The 18,314-nt window shown below is 39.7% G+C and overlaps 3 protein-coding genes across 3 annotated transcripts; 2 read left to right on the top strand and 1 right to left on the bottom strand.

Annotated features, from left to right (window-relative positions):
* Positions 1 to 5,269: 5,269 nt before the first annotated feature.
* PCOAH_00018390 (Variable surface protein Vir7-like protein) lies at positions 5,270 to 6,714 on the top strand (the record flags this gene model as incomplete). Its single annotated transcript, XM_020058648.1, has 3 exons — positions 5,270 to 5,296; positions 5,440 to 6,279; positions 6,421 to 6,714. The coding sequence occupies 3 exons, from the start codon at positions 5,270 to 5,272 to the stop codon at positions 6,712 to 6,714; spliced, it is 1,161 nt and encodes a 386-aa protein (XP_019914214.1).
* Positions 6,715 to 7,904: 1,190 nt separating this feature from the next.
* On the bottom strand, positions 7,905 to 9,665 carry PCOAH_00018380 (Uncharacterized protein; the record flags this gene model as incomplete). Its single annotated transcript, XM_020058647.1, has 3 exons — positions 7,905 to 8,018; positions 8,172 to 8,246; positions 8,361 to 9,665. The coding sequence occupies 3 exons, from the start codon at positions 9,663 to 9,665 to the stop codon at positions 7,905 to 7,907; spliced, it is 1,494 nt and encodes a 497-aa protein (XP_019914109.1).
* Positions 9,666 to 12,943: 3,278 nt separating this feature from the next.
* On the top strand, positions 12,944 to 18,058 carry PCOAH_00018370 (Uncharacterized protein; the record flags this gene model as incomplete). Its single annotated transcript, XM_020058646.1, has 5 exons — positions 12,944 to 13,304; positions 13,427 to 17,445; positions 17,540 to 17,681; positions 17,821 to 17,894; positions 18,002 to 18,058. 5 exons carry the CDS (start codon positions 12,944 to 12,946, stop codon positions 18,056 to 18,058), a joined length of 4,653 nt encoding a protein of 1,550 aa, XP_019914138.1.
* Between the last annotated feature and the right edge of the window lie 256 nt (positions 18,059 to 18,314).

The raw sequence follows: 18,314 nt of genomic DNA, 5'->3' as shown, positions 1-18,314 counted from the left end.
AGGTAATGTTCCTGTTCCCTTAGGAAAGTTGTTCGTTTCCTTCCCTTCTGAGGGGGTAGTTGTTCCTTCCTTTCCTTCTCATTAGGAAGGGAATGTTCCTGTCCCCTTAGAGACGGTAATGTTCCATTCCTTCTTCCAGGAAGATATGTTCCTTTTCCTTCCTTTCCTCAAGAAAGGGAATTTTTGTTCCTTTCCCCTTCCTGAAGAAGGAATATAGTTCCTTTTCCTTCTGTCTGTCTGAATACACGTACCTACTACACCAGTGGTGGCTCCAGATGTTCCTTCTGCAGGAGGAGTTTCTTGTTGGGGCTGCTCGTCACCTAAAAAGTAAGGGAGGGGGAGAAAATAATTTTTACGTAGTCACAAATCATTGGATCCTGGAATTTCTGTGCGGTGCACCCCTACCCCAGGTGCAACCACTTTACCTTCTGGAGCAACACCTACTCCTGGAACTATTGGAATACCCACTCCAGGAACGGAACCCAGTAAATGCTGTTGCCCCTGGGATACGGAGTTACTTTCGTGTGTTCGTGTTGTCGTGTCTATTAGCTTACAATTCAATCCTAGCTCCGTTTTATTCTTGTAACCTCCATATTTTTTGTTGAATGCTTTATACCATTCTCCCATAGTGCTGCTCTTACATTCGCTCTTTAATATTTCATAGGCTCCCTCTATATCTTCTAGATGTTTCCGATATCCTGGAGTGCACTTTTTCGTTACTCCTGTTCCTAATTGTTTCCTTATAGTGTTTTCGTCCTTCGTGAAATCAAACACTTTTTTTAAGGCTAGGAATATTCTCTTATTCATATAGGAGTATATAAAATTACACCTGTGTTTCCCTCTATTGTACGTCATTCCATTGTAGAATTTATTCATAGTATCCCTAAACCAAAAATCTTCCAATTTATTGGACAATATTTCACCTGCCCAGTAATAGAAGGCATCGCACCATTTCTTCTTCTCACATCCACTACTATCCATTTCATATATGGAGCAGAATACTTCCATAATATTCTTTACAGTACCGGGATCTTCAACATATCTATTTATTTCTGCCATTAGTGAACTGTTGCAATTATCCTTATCGTGACTTTTCGCCTTGCTCTTTAATTCCTCATACATCTTTACTGAGGGTAATATTTTCAAATGTTGGTCCTATAAATATAATGAGTATGATACATATGCTTCCACGTACTCTTACTTTTATAGTAACTATACATAGAATACTACATGCACTTTACTACATTTTCTATTCTTGTAAAAAAAATAGAAAGACGAACCCCAAGTACTATTGCCATTGATTCAGATTCCGCTTCACGCACTCCTGGTTCACATTTTGATGTTAACTCGGACAGTCCATACTTATTGTAGTCTTTATACTTTGTATTTAAAATCATGACAATACCTATTTCTCGGGTGACAGTCGCAATCCCTTTGCACAAACTCATGTGCTAAAATGACTTGCTGTATTCGATCACAATATGGATGCATCTTAGAATCAGTGTGTTGCATTAATTTGGGCTTTATAATTTTTTTCGTCATGGTGAAAATCGTGTAGTACTTTCAAAGCATTAAAAAGTTCTTCCTTAATACTATCACGGTATGTAATTTGACACTTATCCTTCCCGGAACCTTGCGTTAATACATCGTAAACCGTATTCATGTGGTCTGAGAATTCTTCGTCACTTGAACTTCCACAGAACAAACTTCCTATATAAAAATATAGCGAATAACAACGGTCCCCCCAGTATGAGTCCATGTTGAACTGGTCTTGCCTAAATGTGTAGCACCATGCCTCTATAATATCATTCGCGTAGTCTTTAACGTAATTCTCCTGCTTTAATTCACGCTCCGTCCCTGTATAAATTCCATTATAGTTCCGGCAGCAACTTTTCTCTTTAAATTTATTATATACCTTCTGTGAAGGTAATATATCATCTTCCATCTGGTCCTATATAGGTAATTTCAGTGGAATGTATATGCATGTTCTTATATATTTTATCATTTATATTATACTGTAGATAAAATATTACATACACATGGAGTCATCGATAGGAAATATGGAATAATCCCTCATACTTCTCCTACCGGTGCCATTGTTCAAATGTGTATATTCTTAAGTGTACATTAGATTTATGTTAAAATGTGTGTTCTTCTTTCTATATATTCATATAGAATAAACATATGTATGAATTTTGGTACACCCCCTCCGGATGATTATGAAGCCTATATTACAAAATTCCTTTCCTCCCCATCAGGTAATACATTACTTAACACCTGAATTCGATCAAATACATATATATGTATTACATACCTCCTTGCACATATTTAACGCAACAGTAAGAGAAAATAAGCCAAAAATAATGAGGGAAGAAGAAGAAAATCAGGAATTCCCGCATGTTCTTGATGCACTTATTTGTAACATTGGAGTGTATGCATAATTATTCCCGAAACATTATATTACTAATCAATTTTCTTAATTATTTTGTACATACGAGAGCACACTTTTCATAAATACACACTCAAGCACATATAATTAATACATGCTTTACTGTTCTTATGGAAAATTTTTTGAAGATTTTTTACGTATATGTAGCATATAGATCATATGGAGAGATATCACCTTCTCCACACCCTTAATATGCACACTGCTTCAATAATATTCTGCAATTTACCCTCCCCCGTTCATAAGTGTTCAGTAATAATAATTTCACAACTTATATTCCTTTCTTCCCTGATCCGGATACTACAGAGTATTTATTTATTTTAAAAAATAGGCACTACATTGTTTGAGCTCCCCACAATTTTTTATCCTTATTAAATTTCATACATTAATGTGTTCCTCTTATTCTTTCCTTCCCTTCCCTTTCGGTAAGTACACTATGAATAACTTATTTATATGTGGAATGTGTACATTATACTAATTGAGCATTCTTCCCCTTCCTATTTCCATTCTTCCTCCTCCTTCTAACTCCTCCCTTCTACATTCCATTTATTTGGATTCTTGTGATTTTTGTGAATATATATATATATATATATCGTGTGTATTATAATAATAATAAAGTAGCTGCTTGGGATAATGATTATGATGGTTATATATACATTATTATTATCCCAATAGGTGCACTTTATTATTAGAATACAGATGATATATATGGTCACAAAAATCTAAATAAATGTAGAAGTGTGGAGGAGGAGGAAGAATGTTCAATTAGTATAATGTACACTGTGCTGTGTACGTAGATACCTTTTCCTCCTTTTTTTGTGTGAATTGTATGTGTAATATAGGAAATAACGCATGAGAAATGTGTGGTGCATATAAAAATAAATTATTAATTGGATGGTTTTGTATATATATTATGAACCCCAGTTCCTATGGAGTGTGTACACCCTTAAACTGCTCAAATTATCCTTCCACTTTTATGCGTATATAATAATTATAGATGCTCTATATTTATTATATATGTAGAAATATATATACAGGAAGGAATTCATTAGAAAGGAGTAGTTCATTAGAACGCGTACCTTTTAATAAGGATAGCAAATTGAGCACACATTAATCGTGTAACCCCCATCCCACATATGTTCAAAGAACAGCGTTCCTTCCTTCTATATTTTTCCCCATTAACATACTTCATGCTGTGCTAGTAAATATTCATTTATTACACATCTTTCTACACTTCTCTCTATACATTTCTTATATATATAAAATTTCGAGTTTGTTCCTTAGTAGGGCGACCATAGAACCTTTCACATTATGGTACCCTATATCTCAATTATGTCGAACATAAACATAATGATGTCGATTTTGCACGTGTTACCGTAGTATGTTGTCCCATGTGGCGTGTGAACACAGAGTTGAATGTATGCATAGTGAAAAACCGCTTTTTTTAACTGAACTAAAATAAAAACGACATCGCACATATGTAGACTTCCCCCCCTTCTTCTGTATGAAGTACTGAATAGAAAATGGATTCAACCCGGCGAGGTGTCCCCCAGCAGGGGCTGTTGCCCACCGTCGGGGTGTGTCACCCCAGGCCTGGCTGTCGCCCACCTGAGTAGTATAGACAAACCTCCACACTGTGGTGGCCACAGTTACATACTATCCATATGGCATATATATAAGCCACTTAGCTTATGTAGTATAAAACTGCCTCATTGCAGACAATGAATTTTTGTAGCTGCGACGTCGCCGCAGATGCGCATATATATAATTCTACAAATAATGCGGACCGTACGGCTAGCATATTCCTAAGAACGCCAAGTGTGCGGTACATTTGCGCACTAGGATGCTATACTGTACAAAAGGGACGAGGATTTCTCACTTATGGTGTATGATTTCGCATTTTAGGGTGTGTGTGTAAGACGATTTAGCATTTTAGGGATGTATGTGTAGGATTTCGCGTTTTAGGGGTGTGTTTGTGTTGGATTTCGGATTTTAGGGTGTGTTTGTGTTGGATTTCGCATTTAAGGGGTGTGTTTGTAGGATTTCGCATTTAGGGGTGTGTTTGTAGGATTTCGCATTTTGTGGGTGTGTGGTTGTAGGATTTCGCATTTTGTGGGTGTGTGGTTGTAGGATTTCGCACATAAGGTTAAGGTTTCAGGGTGTAAGAACAAAAATGTGGTCTGGTACTTTAGGTGTTTCAGGGTATAAGAACATGAATGTGGCCTGGTATTTTAGCTGTTTAGGGTGTAAGGACAACCTTGTATCCTGTTATTTAGCTGTTTTATGGTTGTAAGAACAACAATGTGGCCTGCTATTTAGCTGCTTTAGGGTGTAAGGACAACAAATGTGACTTGGTATCTGGGTGTTTTAGGATGTAAGGACAACAATGTGGCTTGCTACTTAATTGTTGAGGGTGTTGGAAGGTAAAAAGAAAGAAGAAAAAAAATTAATATTAGAACAAAAGAAAAGAAATATATAGAGAAAAAAAAAAAAAAAAAAAAAAAGGAAAGAAAGAAAAGAAAAAAGAGAAAAAAGAGAAAAAAAAGAATGGACGAAAGTTTAAAGAATAAAAGGAATAAGGAAAAAAAGAAAAAAGAAAAAAGAAAAAAAAAAAAAAAAAAAAAAAGAAAAGAAGAAAGGAAAGAAAATAAAGAAAGATAAAAAAATTTACTACTATGAAATCACCATAAATGGAGGAAGATTATACTGCAGGAAAGTGTTATTATTATTAAGGGAGGCATACATTTCTTTTTTTTTTTTCATACGTGCGTATGAACAATTTGTGTAAGAAGATCTTATATAATAGAAGATTGCACGTACACAATGAAATTACCTGCCGCAGTATTATCGGTAATTTTATCATTTAAAAGTACATACATGAGTGTATGTATACCATACTCCATGCGTAATATAGAGAGAGGCCGTGTATATGAATATAAGGGTGCAGGCGCACACACACATATATATGTACACCCTGCTAATGACCTCTGCAGGAGGGAGATCGGCAGAAATTAACGTCATATATAAATTTTTACAGTAAATTCGAAAATAGCGATAAATCCTGCACCTGCGGTGATGATGCGGCCAAAGGGCGATTAAAGAACGGTTTAGAGGAGGAAACGGAAGTTCAAGGGTGTGCTGATATAATTGCGAATGCCGCCTGCTGCCTGTCCCCACAGAATAGTTATTCATGGCCCACTGATGGGAAGTGCCACTTCTTGTATTTCTGGGTGGGGGACATACTATTGAATACATGTAAGGTTACATCATCATTAGGAACTATTATTGGGAAGGTATTACATGAATTAAAGAAGTGGTCGGAATTAGGGTGCACGGACTATAAGTACAACAGTAATATGGACAAAACAATCTTCCTTAATCGGAAAGCCGTATTCGATTATTTCGTAGACTGCGGTGACATAAAATCATTCATATTCTCTAATAAGCCTAAATGTGCTGCTAAATATGGCCCTTATTTAGAAGCCATTATTCCAATATATGAAGATGTAAAGAGAGATTGTGAGGGAGTTTCTGCCACTGATCCATATTGTGAGTACATTAAGGCAGTATTCGAGGATAATTATGATCCTGTGGTGTTAAAATTGCAGTGTGGTACGGTGTTGAGAGCGGAGGGTGCAGCATCATCACAGCTGGTACTTCAAAGCAGATTTGTTCCTGCACCTAGAACTGAAGATCATGGAAGGGGTGATCCTCTGTCTTCCCATAGTAGTACCACTTCCAATGGTGGTAATGGTAATGGTGCAACCACTACTGCTGTAACGGGTACACTGGGCACAATAAGCCTAACAACACTTACCTACCTTCTTTATAAAGTAACTACCACGATACACTTAGAATTATAAATAATAATGTTTTATTCATATTTATTCTTTTCATTCAAAAGAACAAATATAGAATAAAGCTTGTGTATTGTACATGTGGTACACACATTCTTTTTTTTTTTTTTTTTGCAGTACACTTCCTTACCTTCTTGGATAAGGAGGAACACTTCCTTCTTTGGAAGGAACGCAGGAAGGAACAACAACAGCAGCAGTAATAGAAGCAGAAGGAAAAAAAGAAGAACAAGCAATCAAGACTTTGACGATTTAACAGAAACTTCAACAATAGGAGGTTCAACAATGGGTTCAACAACTGATGATTCTAACACATTATATTCTGTTCCATATACTACTACACGGCCATCTACCAGAAGGGCGAGGAGTACAGAACAACGGGGAAGGAAGAATGTAGCTTATCACCCTACATAATGTTACCCCCGTGGAAATTTTAATTATTTGTAATTCTAAGTACATTACTGTAACAGTTATAAAATGTTCAAAGCGCAAGAATAAGCATTAGTAGAAAAAAAAAAAAAAAAAAATTTCCCATCCATGATCATCCATGTGTATATCAATATATTTAATGTTGAACGACACAGAGGAAAAAAAAAAAAAAAAAAACAGTGTATCAATCGATAGACCGTATAATTTCGCCAATCACATTCTCTAAATATTTGCGCCAAACCAACGCCCCAAAGGGATGATTGCTAACCGCAATTGCGAACACGACTGTGCCTCCCAGCGGGCGGACGTGGGCTGAAATAATCGCCCCTCTCCTGTACTATACGCATAAAGGGAACTGTGCAAATGTACGCGTCCGTAGAGCGCACCTCGAAACGGGATAAAGGGAATTTATTCGACACGGGAAGAAGCCCCCTAACCCAGTGTAAGGGTAGTCACGCAGAATTGGCAGCGTCCTCATTTGTCTGTTCCTTTTGATAAAACAGATGCGTAGGTATATACCTTCCTGTCCACCTCTCCTCAAATGCATGCACACAGTAGAACGTCTCAACATGAGAACAATCGCATGCATAGTTTAGGAAATCAAAACGCCACTTTTCCTTTCACACCCCTTGAGTTAACCTCTTCATCGATTAATCAACACCTTCGAAAATGGCATGAAGGTGTTCTCCTTCCCCACGCGAAAGGGCAAAACAGATTTTCCCCTCCTGCGTTAACACGGAAACTAGGGGGAGGATATATGTTACCATAGGAACATTGTAAAACACTCAAAAAAATTCAAACATAAAAATCAATTAAGTTTTTTTGTAGTAGGTCCCCTTCAGTCCCTTTTTTTCCGGCGCACCCAGTTATGTGCAAAAATGAGTAATGCAATGGTCTTCACAAAAAAGGAAAAAAAAACAAATTATTCTTTATATATTTTTTTGGTGTTTCGGTTCGCATGTGTGCTTCATTATGACAAGGCATATCCCCGTGAGATGTGCCTCTTCTACTGCATCTTAATGAACACAGGGGGGGGAAGATCTCCAGTGTTTGCGGTAACTGGCATGTCCATATAAAAGAGTGGGCTAAAAGTCACTGGAAAAAAAAGGGGATCAAAAATGCACACTTCGCATGATAACGCAGGGTACGGTTCGCTCAATCGCTGATTACCCTTTTCAATTCCTAAAATAACTAAACAGGCCTAAGGCATAAAAGTATAAGGCTACGAGATAAAGGGGGTAAGACACGCTGAGGATCTTCCTAATGCTATTTGGTTCTCCATAATTTTTCTAAAAAGGTGGGATAATATAAAAAAAAAAAAAAAAATCATATAAAATGTGCAGGGCTATATACACATACGTCCATATACATACTTCAGCACGTTGCTTTGGCTGAAGTGTCGCAAAATGGTTTTCTTCCTTATTCTTTCTTTGTGTTCTTACCGCCAAAAGGAAGAGGTTGTAGCTTGGGGGGGTCATGGCTTGGATTAAGAAATAGAGCTGTAAGTTTTTGTCAAACTGGGAAAAAGGGGGAAATCAAATAAAACGTTTTGTGACGTTGTATTTAAATGGTTTCGCCCTGAATGTGAACGATTGGAACAGGCGCATGAGTGGATGCACCATAGGACATACCTTAAAAACTCCGTAGCGACTGCTCACGTGCAGCATGGCCCAAATGAGGGAAGGAAACAAAAGATACTTATTTTGCAACACGAATAGAAGATCTTTGAAAGATACAGGAGAAGGAAATTTAATTCCTTCATACAAAATATTCGACAGGATTACATACACAGATGGAGTCAACATGGTGTTGAACATAGTCGTTGCCTGTTTGATAGACTGCTCATAAAATGCATTAGCTTTGGCAAAAATTTTGAAAAAAATCGAAGTGCAAAGGAAGTAAAAATAGGAATTCCTCAAAATGGAACTGAACATGGACGATAGACAAATGCTCTTCATCTCATCACTTGATATTTCTTCTTTTTTTTTTTTCTTTACAAAAAATTTTACATAAAGTTTCGTTAGAATGCCGCTAATTAGCACATAACAGTTAACAAACAGGGAGATGTTTTTCTCTTCCCAGTGGAGCATTTTCAAAAGGTTGTTGTAAACAAACATTGGTATCAGTCCGGACTGGTTTAGCACGCACATGTGTTGTAGCATGTTTATTTTTTGTTCCCTTCCTGCTTCTTCCTCATTGTTGGTTATTTTTCGGCAATTCAGATCAGTTGTTATTGTGGGGTTCCTTGTTTCCTGCTCTTCTTCGGCGGTTACCCCTGCGGTTGACGCAACGCGGTCCCCTTCCCCATCCAAGTGGTGTTCCCCCTGACCATCTTTTTCCACCTGCACTCGTTCTTTATCTCCCCGGCCCGTTATGACACCCCTCCCCCACTTTGCATAAAACAAATACGCAGTTACGCGGGAAAAAAAAATCTGCGTAAAAAATTGGGCGACGCAAAAAAGGGAAATTTTACCTAACTGAGGGGCCTCCTCAGGTATTTTCCTAACTACGTCATTTATCGCATTTAGCAAAAATATCTTCGAGCATATGTTATCAGTTATTTCAGTTAGAGCAGTCCTATGTTCACTCCTTATCAACTTAAGGGCGTTCAGAGTTAACATGAATGAGAAGACGTTACTCAGACGAAGTAGTACTCCCAATGGGGAAGACAGAAGGGGATAATTTATCTGTGGAATTTTTCTCAGCACATTTTGGACATCCTTTCTGCTAAAACTTGTCTTGAATTTTTTTACAACTCTGCTGTTTTTTCCAAATCGGTAACGCTTATTGGGGGTGGAGACACGAATGAAGCATTTTTCCCCCACGTGGTACTGCCTGATGTGTATGCCTCCCCTTCCTCCGTCTTTGCTAAATTGACTCTTCGCGAGATGCAGCAGGGCCAGCAACAGAAGTATTAACCGCGCGAAGGTTTTCATGCCGTGTGTTCTTGGGAAAGTGGCGGGCAAGTCTTCTTCGTCCACGGTACCACGTTTGTCACCACGACTTCTGATGTGACCCCCTCTTTACGCCAACAAATTGGTGCTATATGGCTAATTGGAGAAAATCCGCCAGATAAAGCACTAGCCCATTTTAACTCTACCTTTTTGTCACTGCGAATGCGGGTTACACCTTAAAAAAAATTCGACTGGAAAATTGGGAAAAACGCGACCCCCAATTCGGTACGTTTAGCTACCACGTGCGTGTGTTTGGCTATTTTTTTTTTTTTTTTTTCCCCTCTCTTGCGTGATATTCCGCATGCACGCAAAATTCTTGTAACACACATGTTACCAGGAACGATCCACCAAGTCGTGGTGGTGAGGTACCGCGCTGCTGCCGTGCCAGACCATAACAAGGCAAAATTGCGCTGCCTTTTCTACACAATCGATGTGCGACGCGCTTATAATGCGTTCGCACCGTGCTCCTTCAGTCATGCTACAGAAAAAATGGAAAAAATTGATAAAAAAAAAAAAAAAAAAAAAAATAGCAGGGAAAACTCAAACAAGTTCGGCACATTTCCCAACGTAGCAAAATTGACAAATTTTGCAAAGGAAAATTTAACGAGGCGACGGGGCGAAAAGTCTCTCGGCGCGGTAGCGCATCGTGTAGAAAAATATGATGTGCACAAAAAAAATAGGGGCAACTAAGCATGGAACAAGCAGATGGGAGAATGTGCCATGCCGCCATACCTCAATCTGCCATATGTAAGAATACACACCTAAAAATATACCATTTCAAGTGCAAATATTTTCCTCCCAGGGCGATCCAAGTGGTAGCACACCCCGTTTTCCCTCCCCCCCAAAGGTGTGAGATTGATTACTTGTTCTGGCATATTTAACGAGTGTACATATTGCAGTGCCCTTGAATAAGCCTTTCATTTTTTGTGTAAATTTTGAAGTAATTTTGGGGGTCATTTTTGCAGTATTTATTATTTTTTTTTTTTATTTTTTCCATGTGCTGCCCTTTGTCGAATAGCTTAATTTTTCACTCTTTATTCGAATATGAGTTTGTATTCAGATGTTCCTCCTTTTAGACTATTCTTTCCCCACTAAGCGAAATGACTCCTTTTTCGGCGGAGGTGCAGCATCCCTTTACCTGTTGGCGCACACATTTTTTGAGGTAACTTGGGGATGAAGCCCGTCTCATCACACCATCCCCCAAGCACTGCAAGTGAAGCCGAAGAGGAACCCCTCCAAAGGGAATAAAGCACAAGAGTTCACCTCCCCCGCTTTTATCTGTACACAGGCACGTGTGTACATGTGTGCCCATTTCCCCATTTGCCACCACAGCAATGTTCAGAATTTGACTTACCCGTGTGCATCAATGAGTTAGTGCATCATGTAAAGGGGGCTCATAGTTTAATGGCCCCATCGTTTAGTTGCCTCATCGCTTAATAGCTTAATGGGGTAGTCCTCCCTCGAGCCATTACGGCACTGCATAGTTCCCCGCGCAAGGTACCTCGAAAAATGAAAACCGCTTTGGCGAAGCATTTATGGATACACACACATATACATCCTTATATGGTACTGTCATATTTATTCTCCACCCAGACCCCACAAAATTGTGCTGGCTATTTTGTGCTTCACCTTTCTGCGTACACTTCTTTTTTTAAAGTTTCACGGAAAAGGTGTCATGATGGAGTGTGTGTGATTATCCCTGCGAGTTTCCTGCGTATTCTCCGTGTTAGTTGGTCCCCCTGGCGCTTTTCACGTGCTGCCCCTTTTATACGTATAGAACAAATCCCTTCCTCGTCGTCTTTCATAAAATAAAACTTATGTGCACGAAGTTACGCAACAGGGGGGGGTGCAATCATTTCGTCATTTTTACTTCGGCTCTACCGACTCCCATGTCGACTTTGATATTACATTTTTTTTTTTTTTTTTTTAGTTGTATCCTATTTTGTGAGTTGTCCTTCTGTGAGCGACTATTATGTGTGACAACTTTATGGAGTCACGTGTTCACCGTTGGACGTTTCACATAGGGCCAATATGCGACGGCGCATGTAGGATGTAGCCCAAATGGCACATGCTCGAAGAATCCTGTGTACTCCTAAAAAAGTGAACAAATTTAATTACATATAAAAAAAAAAAAAAGAAAAATGGTGTACACTACATATCGCATACTGCACATGTGTACAGTTGTAGATGGATATTTTCCTTGCGCAATGAAAAGTGTTACATTCGCTCAGTTATTTTAGTCTCCCCCTCTCCTTCCCCTTTTTTTCTTTTTTCTTTTTTTTTTTTTTTTTTTATAAATGCGTATAAACCGCCCAGTACACATGACCAATTTGTGAATTCATTCTACCCCTTGTCTTTATTTCCAGCAATTTTGAATTCATCACTGTTGTCTATTCATATGATGATTTTAATCGTATCATAAAAAATGCTCTATAGCAGTATACATGTGTGGTATGTTGTACGTGAGTGTGCATGCGCGTGGCTCTTAGAAGACAGCGCTCGAAACGCAGTCTAAAAATTGCGAATGAAGGGTTTGCTCACGTTCGTTCTGCGCGCTCCCTGCTCCTTTTGCGTGTTTTCTCCAGAGGGACTATGCAACTGCACGTGGTAGGCTTTTCTTATTTTTGCTCTATTTTATTTTTTTTGCGTGCACCAGATTCAATTCGGTACCTCTTGCCTTTTTTTTGTTTCTTCGTCGGTAAAGCGCACTGAGCAATTTTACCAGTTCGTATGAGTGAAACAACACACAACGCTTAAACTTCTCTACACCCTTCGAATGAGCCAAATTCGTATTCGTGGTTATGTTTAGCCAAACGAGTGTGGGAGCGGACAACATGTCATATTTTCCTTGTGACAATTCATAAGAACGCAATTTTTTTTTTTTTTTTTTTTTTTGTCACCTCCTGACCGTCCATGTTGATCTTCCCAGGGAGGTGTTGTTTCTGTCATTCGTCTGCTTAAGATTCGTGTCAAATTTTTTTTTTTTTTTTTTTGTGCTTCTCTTCCTTTTTTATGAATTTAAAAAGTAGCAACGCAACAGATGGATGCACAGCATGTACGTATGTTTGTTACCTACGTGAAGGAGAACATAAAAATTGCAAAAAGTCGTAACACTCTGCTACCTTTGTGCGTTTATTCGTTTGTTCAATTTGTGCACTAGCAGGTTGGTCACCTTTTTTTTTTTTGCATCGTTTTTTGTTGACTCCTTCCTTATCTGTTCTCTCTTCTTTCCACTTTAACCTCACCCCATCGAAACCAAAATGACCAGAGGAAAGAAGAATTCAATCAATTGCAGGCGTGTGCACAGAGCCAACATGATTTTTGCCACCATAAGCAACGACAACAATTACATATGCATCATCACGTATAACGGAAATGATTACAACTTAGAGCTGTTCAGCGGGAACAACCTAATGAAGAAAATATTTCGAAAGACCGTTCCAGACAGCATTAACAAAGTTTATATAAATCATTGCAACAGGTACATTTGCGTGACGAGTCAAAATGGCAGCATATACATCCTCGACATGAAGGGGAACCTTGTGTACAAGAATGAGGGGATGCATTGCTTGTACTGGAAAAAGAGAGATACCCGGACGGGGGTTGTCCCCGCAAAAAATGGTGAGACGGGAGAAAGGGGGGGAAAAAACATGGGAGCACACACACACATAGGTGTTGTGTAGCTAGCTAATTTTGTAAAAATTAAAATTTTTTTTTTTTTTTTTTTTTTTTTTCCCGTTTAGGTTACTCCAAACGAAAACGCAAAAAGGAGACCAACTGGACCACCGCCGATAAGGAAGATCAAGTGAAAGAGAACACCCCGAGTGAAAACACCACAAAGAGATTTAAATGTGACAAAACGGCGGAGAAGGAAAATTCAGTTGTACCCCTTCTTAGCAATAATGTGAAAAAAACGAATGGCGGAAAATTAACGGGTGCAAAAAATCACCTGACCTGGTCAGGCAAAAATGGAGACATAAAAAGTAGAAAGCAACCGCTCAACAGCAACATTATTATGAAAAGCGAAAAAAATAAAAAGGGTCCTGTACTCAGTGGGAACGTACTAAAGAGCGGGACAACAGCGAGGAGGTACAAATCTGTGGGGAACAAAAAAGAGGGGGAAAAAAAGCCCAACGGGAGGCTCCCCACGAGGCAAGCCAGTCATTGCAACGTGAATGAACCCTCCAAGGAGATAACCGGATGTGGAATAAATAGGCCCAAAAAGCAGACACGGAAAAGCGGCACACACGCAGAAAATGATGACAAGACAAACAATAACCAAACAAATGATAACCAGATGGAGGAAAAATATTCCGACGTGAGTGTTGAATCCAATTCGACCACCTTCAGAAATTACGATTTTTGCTTAAACAAAGAGGTGTGTGATTACTTCTTCTCCACCCCATCGACGAATCGGATTGCAAAATATGGACAAGGGAACGAATTGAATTCCAAGGCGCAATACGAAAAAATCCCACTCGAAATTGTGGACATATTCTGGATTAACGTAGAAAAAGATAACAGAAATAAATATCCACAAAATTATGGCTATTATTACCTCTTCAATTATTTTGACAACGTGCATATTATCCATAGCCTGGACGTAGGGTTTAACATTATATGCTCCATGAATTTAAAAATTATACTTTACAAGTGCAACGTTTTAAACCATTTTTATAAAAATATTAATTCGTACGTTAAGCTGAAAAATAATATTGTTCAGGCATTTAAAAAGAAATTTATAAGAAAATGTAAAGCCCAAAATAAGTACGCATGTGTCAAGTCGGCAAAACATAATTACCGCCGAAGCAAAATGAACAACTTTAACACGTCATTTAACAGGGTTAACAGTTTCCGTCCTGGTCTCAATGCACACAATTGGGGTGCGACTGAGTCTTTTTCCTTTCTTCACCATTTAGACGTAAAAGAAAGTATCCTTAAAAGGATCTTCAACGACCTCGTTATTGACATCAACCAATCGTACATTTCGAATGAGCAGCACTACATTTTAGTAAACTACTACGTGCGTGTGAAGCGGAAGTACTTGCACTTCTCCAGCTTGGAGCCCCGCCGGTGGAAGTGGACAAGCGAACCGGCAAGCCAACCGGGCAGTCTCTCCAAAAAGGACAGCACCCCCAAAAAAAGACACAACAAATTCAACCTAAAAAGAATGATCATGAACAGAGAAAAGGCAAACCAACGTACATTGCCATCGCACAAGTACAATATGTGTCTTCTGGGGATGCAAAAACCTGCCGACGTGGAGAGAGAATTCAAATCCGTGCAAAAAATAGTCCTCTACCTCCTACACGCTTCCAATATTCTCCATAGCGTCTTTCACATATACAAGCAAATGTCAACCATGTACTCAAAATTTAATGAGTACAAAAAAATGCACCAAATTTATCGAAGCATTGTTGAATTAAATGACCACTTTAAGAGATTCTACTACAAAGATCGGACCATAGTTTATTTCTCCAAATTTATTAAAAATCGGAGAGAGAATTTTGACGAAAATTTGTACAATTTATTTTTTAGGGAAAACGAAAAAAGAGACTTCGTTCGCTACTACGATGTGGTAAAAAAGATGATAAACGAGAACACCATCTGCTGCTCATGCTCCAAGGAGAAGTTCCTAAGTGGGGAGGTGACCCATGATGAGCAGGGAAAGATGCTTAATCAGGAGAAGAATCCCGATCGGGGGGTAGACCCTCCTCTACCAGAAGGCGTGGCAAATGGAGCAATCCCACGGTCAAACAGTGGGGGGGAGGCGGCTATGGAAAATAAATTCGATGAGGCAAGTAGGGAATTATCAGAGGACTGTTTGAAGTCCCATTTGGGGGGCACACAGCACGGCGTCAAGAAGGAAGACCCGTTTGAGGAGAACATAAAGAGGGGAGTTCTGAACAGCTACGAAGGGGGTCCCTCGATCGGGTGCGTTAGCGGTGCGACTCAATGTGTTAACAACATGAATGGGCGCTTGAGCAGGGCAAGTAAGACGCTCCCCCCCACGGGGCATCAAAGCAAGGTAATGAAAAAACAACCCAGAAATATAGCGGTAGAGTCGAACAGCACAACCAGTTGTCTGCAAAAAATGGACACAAAAAAAGGAACAACCGCAAGAGGTCGGATAAATAGTATGAAGGACAGCCTGGGCGCCGATAGTGTGGACCTTGGGGGGAAGGGAAAAACCATCAGTCATAGAAGCCAGTGTGGCACGTCCCTCAGCCGAAGTAGCAGCGTGAAATGTTGCTACAACCGTGTGGATGGGAAGCATGAAAAGGATGGTAGTCATGGAATAGCCGCCTCCATTGGAAGGGAAGCGGTAAGGAACAGGGGTAGCAATGGCTTCCTTAAGAAAGGTAGCGGAATTGCGAACAGACTGGGGACAGTCATCTCTGCAGGGGGGAAACGCAGTTGTGGCGGTGAGCGTCCCGCTAGAAGCGCACAACGAGGGGCATGCACACACCGGCCCGCAAAGGGGAAAGAGGCCAAACGTCCGCAAAGGGGCGCCATGACCAACCGGGGGAAGGAAGAAACGGAGCAGAAGAACGGTAACCGTGACGATGACAGCGACGGTGAAGAGGGCACTGATGATGATAGTGACGGCCTGCCCCTGTCGGAAGGCGAACTGGAGGAGCAGTTCCGCACGAGCCGGAAGTTTATTGTCCCCCCAGGGCAGAACATATGTACCAGCTGCGAACTCCTGATACAAAAAAAGACAATACACAATTTTGAAAAGTTCGAACTGAACTATGTCATCCCCAAAAAAAAAAAAAAAAAATTCAGTGACGAAGAAATTTACACCTCCCTGATCAATGATATCTACCACATGTACAGCGAACAAAAATGCCCAGTCAATCTGCTGCTCCTGCTACAGGAGTTTAACGAAAAGGAAGTACAAAAATGTATGGCCAATTTTCAGGTGATCCTAAATTACTACGAAAAAATCTTCCTCGAAAATATAAACGAACATTTAATAAATTTGCACAGAATAATATGCCTTTGTAAAACCTTAACTGATAATACGCACGTTATGTTAAAGATATACCGTCTGGATCTAATTAAAAAGATACAGGAGCTCACCATTTTTTGTGTCCGGAAGTTTCAAAAGTACTATAATTTGCAAACGCATCTGAATATCTTCCTTTTTTTAATCGAATTGTTATTGTTCATTTCGAAAAATATTTATTTCGAAAAATTTCCGCATTATAAGGAAGCCTTTTCCAACTACAGAAATTTCGATGTGGAAATTTTAAAAAATTACAACTCCCTCAGAGGGAACAAAAAAATCCACTTCAATCATTTCGACAGATACTTACACAACAGTCAGTTGAAGAGGCAAAAATTCTTTTTAGCACTTTGTACAATTCAGCATAACTTTGACCAGATTTTTCAGCCCTTCTTGAACAGAAGGGAAGACAATAAATTTATTTCCTTTTACAACATTTCCATCCTGCATCTTCAAAGTAGCCATCATCAATATCATTATTTTACTCTTCCAGGGAATTTCATAAAATATGACCTTCCCCGTAATTTCTCCTACTTTGGCGATGACTATATAGACCATATGGATCATGTGGAACATGTTCATCATGTTGGGCAAGTGCAATCCCAGGTTTACCCTTTCTACGTCTGCACTTGTGATCAGTTTTCTTTCCTTCGCATTGAAAAATATTACCAGTGCGGCTTGCGCTTCAAGTTGATCCAGAGGCATGCCATAGGAATAAGTTTACACCCCCTCACCGTTAACAGCGTCGTGGTAGGCCCCAGCAGGAACGAATGCACCTTAAGAAATACACATAATGCCGCCGCATCACTTCACCGCCTTACCACTTTACTGACTCATCCCCCAGGTCATGTCCAAGAACTTCTTCTACATCTTCGCCAGGAACGAGAGGAAGCTCAACGTCACCTCGCTCAAAGTGAAGTACGGCAACTCCAATCGGAACGCCCTCAAGTGCAAAGGGAAGACGGACTGCCCCAACAATTTAACCGGTGAGTACCCCAACGAAACCAGAACGGTACCATGTGCTAGCTAACCTGCGGGGCGAACTACACCGCACGGCATTTCAGCACACCACCTCGTTTCTTCGGAGGTCCCTTTGTATCACATCACCGCCTGCCACCACCGCAGTTGTCAAGTGCTCCAACATGCAATCCTACTACCCCGGTGCCAACAATTTCCATCTCAGGCTCCAAACACTATATGTAAGTAAAACCGGCGCATGCGTGAAAAGTGTGCGTGCACAGTATGCACATATATATACGCGTCCATATTTTCGCCCTTTACTTATTCTTTTCTTTCCCCTTTGAAGAACTCCATTATTGCGAACTCCGAACCGCACACCTGCCTGATACTGCAAGGACAATGATTACCGAAGAGAGAAAAAAAAAAAAAAAAAAAAGTTGGGCGCTAGTATAACCAGAAAACACAAAAAGGAACAACCATTTGTCTATGCAGTGCGACACAGTTTTGGAACACACCTGCACACCTTAGTTTTTTATTTAACCCTTTTTATGGAGCAAACGTTTTTAGTGCTACATGTCCCGCTCCTTATAATTTTTTTTTTTTTCCAACTCCTTTTTTTAATATGATTTCGAATTATTCCGTCAGCCTTTTCGCAACTT

Source organism: Plasmodium coatneyi, chromosome 7, assembly GCF_001680005.1.
Source record: "Plasmodium coatneyi strain Hackeri chromosome 7, complete sequence".
NCBI classification, from domain to species: Eukaryota; Apicomplexa; class Aconoidasida; order Haemosporida; family Plasmodiidae; genus Plasmodium; species Plasmodium coatneyi.
The sequence above is the reverse complement of the archived record's forward strand: the minus strand, read 5'-3'. Positions and strand labels throughout refer to the sequence as shown.